The sequence below is a fragment of the Pongo abelii genome, chromosome 16, assembly GCF_028885655.2.
Source record: "Pongo abelii isolate AG06213 chromosome 16, NHGRI_mPonAbe1-v2.0_pri, whole genome shotgun sequence".
NCBI lineage: Eukaryota > Metazoa > Chordata > Mammalia > Primates > Hominidae > Pongo > Pongo abelii.
Window position 1 is genome coordinate 52,904,325 of NC_072001.2, and position 12,621 is coordinate 52,916,945.

At 35.9% G+C, this 12,621-nt stretch overlaps 1 protein-coding gene across 9 annotated transcripts in view; it reads right to left on the minus strand.

Moving 5' to 3' along the window:
• ATP8B4 (ATPase phospholipid transporting 8B4 (putative)) overlaps window positions 1-12,621 on the minus strand; it is a 334,774-nt gene that overhangs the window by 110,862 nt on the left and 211,291 nt on the right. For all 9 annotated transcript variants that reach the window (XR_008513460.2, XM_054531022.2, XM_024232115.3 and 6 more), the window contains 1 exon segment: window positions 5,018-5,061. Coding sequence is in view for 8 of the 9 variants with exons in the window: in XM_054531022.2 (XP_054386997.1) it covers window positions 5,018-5,061 (44 nt within the window). In the remaining variant the exon portion in view is untranslated.

Below are 12,621 nucleotides of genomic sequence, written 5' to 3' on the forward strand. Positions count from 1 at the left end.
TTAGCTGAAGGAATAGGTCTAAAACCAATAGATTAGGATGACAAAACAAAATGCAAATATTACACACTTGACTATGTGAAAAGATTGCAAAAAAAAATTGGGAGAACATGCTGATTTCCACATTTTGGTATTTGAAAACCAAAAAATATCATTCAAAGCTGCAAATCAACTCATAGAAATTTATATACATTTCAGATTAAGAGTACTATTAAGAAAAATATTAGGAAAATATGAGGAAAAGAAAGAGAAATAATCATCTCATCATTGTTCATATTAGGAAATTGATCAACACTGCCTTAAGAAAAAATTTAAAGTATTATGTAAACACTTGAGAGTATACAGTACAGAAACAATAAAATACTTCCTTAAATATTACAAGAAACGCACACAAACACACACACACAGAGTAAAAGAAAGAGACCATATAAGGAAATAATTATTAAGAATTATAAAGACAAAAAGTAATAACCTAAAATATTGTAACAGAACCAAGACAAGGTATAGGCCCATGTAAATGGGCCAAACTCATTAAAAGATTGGAACTTAAAGCAAAAGCAAACTATAGCCTTGTGTTCTACACAAAAGATATACCTAAATCAAAGTAATTCAGAAACTTTGAAAATAAAAGGTGGGCAAATATAAATGAAAAATACCCAAGAATAATGATTTTAGTATCAAATGATGTTTAAATCAGGCCAAGAAGAATTGAATGAGTCAAAAAAGAGTTCTTTTAATGTTAAATTGTGTAATTCATAATAAAAGTTAAACCATTATGACCATCAATGTAACCAAAAACTAGCATCAATACTCAATAAAACCGACTTTGGAATATATATGACCTATGATCAGAACACTTTAATTACCTTCTTCGACTCAAACAGATAACATAAATGAAAGATAAATAATTATATAGAAGACCTAAAAAAATATAATTAACAAGATAGAGCTAAATTATACATAGCTAATTCCTACCTTAAGAACAGAGAATACAAGTAGTTTCTTCTTAAGGGTCCTGAAACATTAATAACAATTAACCTTATGAAGCCACAATGAAAACCTCAATAAATTCTAAAAGGTAGAAACAATAAAAATATATTCTTTTATTAAAAGTGCAATAAAATTAGGGAGAAAAAAACCCTTACCATCTGCAAATTTTAAATTCTTCCTTAAAAGCTTATGGTTCAAACTCAATGGTTCAATTTGAATGCACTGATATTAGAAAAATAAAGATAAAATAATCATATAAAAATAAAATTAAAATACTTTAATAAACTACATGCCAAAATATATGTACTAAAACTAAAGCAGTGTTCAGGGGGAAATTGTTAACCTTAAATATCTGTATTCTTAAAAAACAGGAAAGAATAAAAATAAATAAATAAAGCATCCAAGTATGAAGTAGGGAAAAGCAAAACAAAAAAATTTAAGGAATGAAGAAGGCATTAATAAAGAAGCAGAAGTTATTGATTAAAATGCAGGAAAAAAATAAGTAAATCCAACAGCTATACTTTTTCATGGGAGAAGGGGCAACTAAACTATTTACTAACATAATCAAGACAGGAAAGGACAAAAACAAAAGATAAGAAATAATAAAAAGAACCACAGATAAAGAGGAAATTAAAAGACCTATGAGTCTTTTCAAATAAATGTGAAAAGAAATATGAATTTAAAAGACTTATGAGTCTTTGTAAGTAAATGTGAAAATAAATGTGAATTTAAAAGACTTATGAGAACTTGCAAATAAATGTGAAAATCTGATTGAATTTGACAATATTCTAAGAAAATATAATTTTCCAAATCACTCCAAAAGAGATAGAAATTCTAAACAGATAACTACTGTAGACAAGAATGTAATAACATTATCTAAGAGCTACCACCTGAAATAGCACCAGGTCCACATAATTTTATAGGGGAATTTTATGAAAATTTTAAGGCATATATTATTTTGATTTTATATAAACTGTCCCACAGAATACAAAAAGAGAGAAGGATCCCTTATTTATGTTTCTAAAGCAAATATAACATTGGTAGCAAAACAAATATTATCCCAAAAAAGAACACTGCAGAACCATGTCTCTTACAAAGATCAATGTGCATATCTAAATAAAGCATTAGTAAATAGAATCTAGTAGCATATTAAAAAACAGTTTAACATGACAAGTGACATTTATTCCAGGAAAATATGGATGAAATTGAATCTGTTAATATGATTCATCATATTAATATATCCACGGAAGAAAAAACATTTTATTATCCTCATGGGTGACAAAGGGCTATTGCTAAATTCAGTATCCAACTTGTACTTTAGAAAAATAAATTTTTATGTGTGAAAATAAATTTATATTTATGGAATAGATGAATATTCCAAAAATATATCTATTCTAATCCAAATTTTTCATTCTGTTTAGTGGGATAATACTAGAAGCATATGCACTAATGTCAGAAATAAAGATATTTTTAAAAAAGACCATATTACTTTGTATTATTCTAAGAGTACTAACCAATGCAATTAGATAAGAAAAATAAATTAAAAGTAAAAAAGTTAGAATGACAGGCATAAAATTGTCTCTATTTCCAGATAGTATGGTTATATACTTCAAAACCTCACAAAAAAAGACTAAAAGTTACTATCAACAAAAGAAAAATATAGTAAGATAGTGTTATACAAAATTAACAATCAAATTTATTGCTTTCATATTAAGAGGCATAATGGAGAGAAAGACACTAGGTGGAAACAATAACCCCAAAAATTAATTGCATACCTAGGAATAATTTTTTTTAATGAGCAAGGTATTTATGCAGAAAACCTGAAAATGCTTCTGAGAGGCACAAAATATGAATTAAGAAGCTTGAAATACATGCTGTGCTCTTGGATGAGAAGATTCAACATCATAAGGATATTAACACTTCCTAAGATAATCAATAAATTTAACATCATTCTAACAAAAATATCATGAGGAAAGCTAAATAAGCAAAACAGTTAAGAGAAATCTAGGGGAAAAAAGAGCACTGAAAAACAAGTAGTCTTACCAAATGTTAGAGCCTTGTCAATAATTTTTTTTTTTTTTTTTTTTTTTTTGGAGACAGAGTCTCACTCTGTCACCCAGTCTGGAGTGCAGTGGCGAGATCTCAGCTCACTGCAACCTCTGCCTCCCAGGTTCAAGCAAATCTCCTGCCTCAGGCTCCCAAGTAGCTGGGAATATAGGCACCCACGACCATGCTTGGCTAATTTTTATGTTTTTAGTAGAGACAGGGTTTTACCATGTTGGCCAGGCTGGCCTTGAACTCTTGACCTCATGTGATCCTCCTGCCTCAGCCTCCCAAAGTACTGGGATTACAGGCATGAGCCACCATGCCCAGCCTTTGTCAATAATTAAAACAGTATGATACTAACATATGCCAGAAAGAAAACACATCAAAAATTCAGTAATAGACCTAGTACACAAGAGTTAGGCATGCTATAAAAGTAACATCCCAAATCACTGAAAAAGAGGACAGCCTTTTAAATAAATGGGTAAAGTCAGTAATCATTTGGAGAAAAATATAGTTGGACTTATATTTTACATCCCACACCAGGATAAAATCCAAATGAATCTAAGATTTAAATGTAAAACATTAACTCTATAATGATAGTGTGCTTTATATCTAAGGCATAAACCTCAGTGATGGAGGAAAAAGTGATAAACTCAATTACATGAAAATAAAATATTTTTCATGGCAAAAATACCAGAAAAAATAATCATGGGACAAAGCACAAATTGGGAAAAGAATATATAAAACTCATTTCACAGACAAATACTTATTTTCCCTAATATAGAAATATATGTTAATTTTTGTAATAGACAACCCAATAGAAGAAAATGGGTAAAAAAAATTATGAACCAGAGGCCGGGCGCAGTGGCTCACGCCTGTAATCCCAGCACTTCGGGAGGCCGAGTTAGATGGATCACGAGGTCAGGAGATCAAGACCATCCTGGCTAACATGGTGAAACCCAGTCTCTACTAAAAAATACAAAAAATTAGCCAAGCGTGGTGGTGGGCACCTGTAGTCCCAGCTACCCGGGAGGCTGAGGCAGGAGAATGGCATGAACTCAGGAGGCGGAGCTTGTAGTGAGCCGAGATTGTGCCACTGCACTCCAGCCTGGGCGACAGAGTGAGACTCCATCTCAAAAAAAAAAAAAAAAAAAATTATGAACCAGAAACTTACGGAAATATCATAAGTCCTTAAACATGAAAATATGTTGAACCTACTTATAATAAGAGAAGTTAAAATTAGAACCAATACGGATGTACCCATTTTCATATAATCTCATCAAAGATCATAAATTTTGATAAAACATTGTGTTGGTGAGAGTGGGAGAAATCAGACACTCTTACACTTGTTTGTGTCAGGGTAAATTGTTATAAATTCTAAAGAAGGCAATTTGCAATATTTATCAAATTACAAATGCAGATACCTTTTGATTTAGCAATTCTATTTCTAGAAACAGATTCTATATTCTCTAACATGTGAAATAACATATGTACCCAGTTTTTTTTGCTGCATTTTCTTTACTAGAAAAATATTGAAAATCCTAAATGTCCATTAGAGTCTCTTCATATAAATTTTGGAACATCAATATAACAAAATACCATTCAGCCATTAAAAAGAATGAGAAAGTACTTTTTTAAAACTAATCTAGAAAGATCTCCAAGATATATTGTTGAGAACATTGAAGAACATTATGTAAATTATGCTACCACCTATGTAATTATTTTTCTCACTATGTAAAAGGTGGGGAAATATAATTCCTTGTATCTGCATAAATATCTCAAGAATAAAAAATAGAAGGAACTCTGTGGTTGGTTCAGTAATATGAGAAGGAATTTTGAATCATATTAATCTATTTTTTAATGTTATGCATTAAGTATCTCATCTGGTCTTAGTGGAAATCCGGACACTAAAAGTTTATCATTTTCTTAAAAGTACATATAATTTGAAATTAAAACTAAGAATAAAATTTTATCACTTCCACACCTGAGTTATTTCTGTCTTCTGATCCAGGTCATCATGTACTTCACCTGACAAAAAAAAAATTGAGAATTAAAAGTAAATGAAACCGAAATTAGATTTAGACATTTAGTTTTAAGGAATACACTTATTATTTATTACATCACCATTACTAAATGGCATTATGAATTTAAACAGGGGAATGGTTTTAGGAGTGCTTTCAAATTGTAACCATAAACATGGCAATTGTGCAGTGAGACATTCGTGTTTGCCCAAGATAGGACTAAAGTGCAGTAGGCATTAAAACAAAAAATGAAGCAATCATGTTTTTCTGTAAATGTTATCATTCTGTTATTACATTATCTATGATATTTGCAAGACGCAAATTTCTATCTTCCACGTCATTCCCACTGTTGAGAAATCCAAAATGATATCCTTGCCAGGCCAATTCTTCCCAATGCAGAACTTTGCCTATCTTGGTTTGGGCCAGATACATCTGTGTAATATCAAGATCAAATTAGCATGTAAGCCTTAAACAATGCCAGTACTTTCTGCAGTCAGAAAACATAGCCACCCATATGCCAGAAATTTAAATTAATTTTTTTCTTAGTATAAAGCTAGTATGTACTTATTATAGACCTAATGGAAAATAAGGGACATTTACAATAGAAAATAAAAATCACTTTCCTTCATTCAGAAATAACTAGTATTTGTAGAATGATTTTTATTGTGTATTTTTATATACACATATATTCACCATATTGTTCATAATCTTCTTGTTCTTAGTTTTTAACCATGTAAAGTATGAGAATTTCTCCTATCAAATTGTTGTGAATCTTATTTTGAATCGTTGTATAGTAGCCCATGATTATAGATGTAGCATAATTTATTTTTGCTTTCCCTATTGTGAGTCATTAATTTTTTTAATTTTTACTTGGCATTGAAAGGTTTCATACTATTTGCCAGGATTATATTTCTTATAATAACAATGAGTTACTTAAAGAAACTATCATTCGAGTGAACAGACAACCTAAAGAATGAGAGAAAATTTTTGCAATCTATCCATCTGACAAAGGTCTAATATCCAGAATCTACAAGGAACTTAAACAAATTTACAAGAGAAAAAACCCAACAACCCCCATTAAAATGTGGGCAAAGGACATGAACAGACACTTCTCAAAAGAAGAATAAATGGGGACAACAAAAATATGAAAAAAAGCTTAACATTACTGATCATTGTAGAGAAATGCAAATCAAAACCACAATGAGAAACCATCTCAGGCCAGTCAGAATGGCTATTACTAAAAGGTCAAAAAATAACAGGTGCTGGCAAGGTTGTGGAGAGAAAGAAACTCTTACAGTGGGACTGTAAATTAGTTCAACCATTGCGGAAGACAGTGTGGCGATTCCTCAAGGACCTAAAGGCAGAAATAACATTTGATCCAGCATTCCAATTACTGGGTATATATCAAAGGAATATAAATCATTCTATTATAAAGATACACACACATATGTTCATTGCAACACTATTCACAATAGAAAAGACATGGAATTAGCCTAATGCCCATCACTGATAGACTGGGTAAAGAAAATGTGGTACATATACACTGTGGAATACTATGCAGCCATAAAAAGGAATGAGGTCATGTCCTTTGCCGGGACATGGATGGAGCTGCAATCCATCATCCTCAGCAAACTAACACAGGAACAGGAAACCAAACACTGCATGTTCTCACTTATAAGTGGGAGCTGAATGACGAGAACACATGGACACATGTGGGATACAGCACACACTGGAGCCTGTTGATGTGGGAAGGGAGACATCAGGAAGAATAGCTAAAGGATGCTGGGCTTAATACCTAGGTGATGGGATGATGTGTCTAGGAAACCACCATGGCACACGTTTACCTATGTAACAAACCTGCACATCCTGAACGTGTACCCCGAACTTAAAAGTTGGAAAAAAAAAAAAAAGTTACTTGAATCAATCTGTGCCAGGCTCTTAAATTATCACTGATCCTTATAATAAACTTGCAAAGTGAAGGTTTTCATTTCTGTTTTATGGATAAGGGAACCAAAGAATGGTTCAAAATGACATGACTAAATGAAAACTAAAGTAAGCATAGTGGGTTTTTAAATCTAAGTTCTCTCTCTCTTCGTTTTACAATGCTATGAGCACCAACCACTTGACAAGCAGTTCTATTTGTTGTTTCTCTGGGGTGCTGGTCTGAATCTGGAATGCTGTATGGCTGCTGTGTGGGAGGAGTCCCTGAGCTAGTGAGTGAATCTGGCCTAGCACCTGGAATTTAAATCTCAAATTCACTGTGTTATGCTCTAGTGGTTACCCTGTATGCAGTCACTGTAATAAAATGATGGAAAAGAGAAAAAGAAAAAAAAAACTGTGTCTTTGTGTTAAATAGTCTGCCTCCTCCCTACAATAAAAGCCCATTTACAGGGCTGGTGATGAAAGTGAAGAAAAATTGCCTAAGAAGATAATATTTCTTAGCCAGGAAATAGAAGATTTAGATAAATTAAAGTCAAATGTTAAATTTTCCCAAGGCCTGCATCTGTGATATTAATACCCCCAACTTGTATGAAAACAAGGAAAAATGATTCTGAAACATTCTGTGAGTGCTTTAGTAAGAATTTATTTTAATGATGTTATAAATGCATTATAAATTATAACGGCATATAAATTAAGAGTCTGAAGGGATTACTTACACCTTTAAGTTACTTTCCTGCATTTCATGAGAGGAATTACAAGCTATCATGGGATTTGTGAATTTGGAGATTTGCAAAAATCTTGTGAAAGTCAAGAGCCTTCTCCAAAAATAGGACCTTTATCACAAAATGTGATAAACATTTCAACAAATGAATCTTGGTCCACATGTCTGATAATTCCTTTAAGATTGCTTCCTAGAAGTGATTGTATTATTAGATCAATATGTGGCAAAAAAAAATCCAAAAGGTCCCCAAAATTCAAAATATTTTCAATATTCTGATTAAAAGTTTCCCATTTAAACTATGTTTTGGGTTAAAGCAATATTTTTAGAAAGCCTCTGAAAATAATGTCCAATGGGAACTTTTTAAGGAAAGGTTCTATGTTATTTACCAGTCATTATGATACTGATATAAGATTAATGTATTGATATAACAATGCAACTGTGGGCTTGTGGAAGTCCAGGTTGGAAATCATCTTGTCTACTGCCAGAGAAGGCAGGAGAGGAAGCTGGGAGTGGAAGACAGCTGAGGAAATCATAATGACCATGGGTTATAGGGGTGTGGGTAACCAAAGGAGGTCAAAAAGTAGGAGATTGCAAACATCAACTTCTTCTATTTCTTGATTTTGTTCAGGGTCAAATCTTGCTTTAAAATACTTGGCAATGTGTGAAGTTTCCCATCAGAGGACAAAGGAAAAGTTTCCCCTCTTTCTCGGATTTCCTTTACTTCCTGAGATTTCTGTATTGAGAAACTGGACACTCAGAGTCCCATGAAGGGACATTGGGAGACCAGAGGAATCCACAGAAAGTTCCGCAGAGCCTCTGTGCTCTCAGCAGAAGGAACAATCTGCAAAACGGCCAGCATTGGGGTGACAAGGGTCACATACAAATAGAAGGCTTGAAAAGCCAAATATAGAGCATGTATTCTGATAAAAGCACGCAAACAAGAAGTGGGTATTAATGAAACAGCTTATCTGGCCATTCAAGGCAGCCCTGTAAATGAATAGTAGATTCCCAAAACCATGTGCACTTACATAAACCCCAGAGCTGATAGGAATCAAGTATAAAATGCTGCCCTTACTGAGATAACTCAGGCTACCAAGAACTTGCCCTCCCTAGGATATGGTTCTATTCGGCACTACAAAACAGAATCACACAGCTGGGGGGACCTGGGCAAGATGGCCAAATAGGAACAGCTCCGGTCTGTAGCTCCCAGTGAGATCAACACAGAAGGGGGGCAATTCTGCATTTCTAACTAAGGTAACTGGCTAATCTCATTGGGACTGGTTAGACAGTGGGTGCAGCCCATCAAGGGCAAGCAGAAGTAGGGTGGGGTGTCACCTCACTGGGGAAGTGCAAGGAGTCAGGGAACTCCCTCCCCTAGCAAAGGGAAGCCTTGAGGGACGGTGCCATGAAGAACGGTGCATTCCAGCCCAGATACTACGCTTTTCCCATGGTCTTCGCAACCCGCAGAGCAGGAGATTCCCTCAGGTGCCTACACCACCAGGGCCCTGGGTTTCAAGCACAAAACTGGGCAGCCATTTAGGCAGGCACCAAGCTAGCTGCAGGAGTTTTTTTTCATACCCCAGTGGCACCTGGAATGCCAGTGAGACAGAACCGTTCACACCTCTGGAAAGGGGGCTGAAGTCACGGAGCCAAGTGGTCTAGCTCAGCAGATCCCACCCCCATGGAGCCCAGCAAGCTAAGATCCACTGGCTTGAAATTCTCACTGCCAGCACAGCAGTCAAAGTTGACCTGGGATGCTCAAACCTGGTGGTGGGAGGGGCATTCGCCATTACGGAGGCTTGAGTAGGCAGTTTTCCCCTCACAGTGTAAACAAAGCCAGGATGTTCAAACCAGGCGGAGCCCACCGCAGCTCAGCAAAGCCTCTGTAGCCAGACTGCCTTTCTAGATTCCTCCTCTCCGGGCAGGGCATCTCTGAAAGAATGGCAGCATCCCCAGTCAGGGGCTTATAGATAAAACTCCCATCTCCCTAGGACAGAGCACCTGGGGGAAGGGGTGGCTGTGCGCACAGCTTCAGCAGAATTATATGTTCCTGCCTGCCAGCTCTGAAGAGAGCAGATCTCCCAGCACAGCGCTCCAGCTCTGCTAAGGGACAGACTGCCTCCTCAAGTGGGTCCCTGACCCCTGTGTATCCTGACTGGGAGACATCTCCCAGCGGAGGTCGACAGACACCTTATACAGGAGAGTCCTGGCTGACATCTGGCAAGTGCCCCTCTGGGACGAAGCTTCCAGAGGAAAGAACAGGCAGCAATTTTTGCTGTTCTGCAGCCTCTGCTGGTGATACTCAGGCAAACAGGGTCTGGAGTGGACCTCCAGCAAACTCCAGCAGACCTGCAGCTGAGGGGCCTGACTGTTAGAAGGAAAACTAACAAACAGAAGTGAATAGCATCAACATCAACAAAAAGGACATCCACACAAAACGCCATCCGAAGGTCACCAACAACAAAGACCGAAGGTAGATAAATCCACGAAGATGAGGAAAAACCAGTGCAAAGAGGCTGAAAATTCCAAAAACCAGAATGCCTCTTCTCCTGCAAAGGATCACAACTCCTCACCAGCAAGGGAACAAAACTGGACAGAGAATGAGTTTGACAAATTGACAGAAGTAGGCTTCAGAAGGTGGGTAAAAACAAACTCCTCCCAGCTAAAGGAACATGTTCTAACCCAATGCAAGGCAGCTAAGAACTTTGTAAAAAGGTTAGATGAATTGCTAGCTAGAATAACCAGTTGGGAGAAGAACATAAGTGACCTGATGGAGCTGAAAAACACAGCACAAGAACTTCGTGAAGCATACACAAGAATCAATAGCTGAATAGATCAAGTGGAAGAAAGGATATCAGAGAGACTGAAGATCAACTTAATGAAATAAAGCATGAAGAAAAGATTAGAGAAAAAAGAATGAAAAGGAACGAACAAAGCCCCAAGAAATATGGGACTATGTGAAAAGACCAAACCTACGTTTCATTGGTGTACCTGAAAGTGATGGGGAGAATGGAACCAAGTTGGAAAACACTCTTCAGGATATTATCCAGGAGAACTTCCCCAACCTAGCGAGGCAGGCCAACATTCAAATTCAGAAAATACAGAGAACACCACAAAGATACTCCTCGAGAAGAGCAACTCCAAGACACATACTCATCAGATTCATCAAGGTTGAAATGAAGGAAAAAATGTTAAGCACAGCCAGAGAAAAAGGTCAGGTTACCCACAAAGGGAAGCCCATCAGACAAACAGTGGATCTCTCTGCAGAAACTCTACAAGCCAGAAGAGATTGAGGGTCAATGTTCAACAGTCTTAAAGTAAAGAATTTTCAACCCAGAATTTCATATCCAGCCAAACTAAGCTTCATAAGCGAAGAAGAAATAAACTCCTTTACAGACAAGGAAATGTTGAGAGATTTTTGTCACCAGCAGGCCTGCCTTACAAGAGCTCCTGAAAGAAGCACTAAATACGGAAAGGAAAAACCCATAACAGCCACTACAAAAACATACCAAATTGTAAAGACCACCGATACTATGAAGAAACTGCATCAACTAATGGGCAAAATGACCAGCTAGCATCATAATGACAGGATCAAATTCACACATAACAATATTAACCTTAAATGTAAATGGGCTAAATGCCCCAATTAAAAGACACACTGGCAAATTGCATAGAGTCAAGACCCATTGGTGTGCTGTATTCAGGAGACCCATCTCATATGCAAAGACACACATAGGCTCAAAATAAAGGGATGGAGGAATATTTACCAAACAAATGGAAAGCAAAAAAAAGCAGGGGTTGCAATCCTAGTCTCTGAAAAAACAGACTTTAAACCAACAAAGACCAAAAGAGACAAAGAAGGGCATTACATAATGGTAAAGGGATCAATGCAACAAGAAGAGTTAACTATCCTAAATATATATGCATCCAATACAGGAGAACCCAGATTCATAAAGCAAGTTCTTAGAGACCCACAAACAGACTTAGACTACCACACAATTATAGTGGGAGACTTTAACACCTCATTGTCAATATTAGACAGATCAACGAGACAGAAAATTAACAAGGATATTCAGCACTTGAACTCAACTCTGGACCAAGCGGACCTAATAGACATCTACAGAACTCTCCACCCCAAATCAACAGAATATACATTCTTCTCAGCACCACATTGCATTTATTCTAAACCTGACCACATAATTGGAAGTAAAACACTCCTCAGCAAATGCAAAAGAATGGAAATCACAACAAACAGTCTCTCAGACCACAGCACAATCAAAGTAGAACTCAGGGTTAAGAAACTCACTCAAAACCACACAACTACATGGAAACTGAACAACTTGCTCCTGAATGACTACTGGGTAAATAACAAAATAAAGGCAGAAATAAATAAGTTCTTTGAAACCAATGAGAACAAAGAAATGATGTACCAGAATCTCTGGGACACAGATAAAGCAGTGTTTAGAGGGAAATTTATAGCAACAAATGCCTACAGGAGAAAGCTGGAAAGATCTAAAATTGACATCCTAACATCACAATTAAAATAACTAGAGAAGAAAGAGCAAACAAATTCAAAAGGTAGCAGAAGACAAGAAATAACTAAGATCCAAACAGAATGGAAGGAGATAGAGACACGAAAAACCCTTCAAAAAATCAATGAGTCCAGGAGCTGGTTTTTTGAAAAGATTAACAAAATAGACAGACCACTAGCCAGAATAATAAAGAAGAAAAGAGAGAAGAATCAAATAGACACAATAAAAAATTATAAAGGGGATATCACCACTGATCCCACAGAAATAAAACTACCATGAGATAATACTATAAACACCTCTATGCAAATAAACTAGAAAATCTAGAAGAAATGGATACATTCCTGGACACATACAACCTCCCAAGACTAAACCA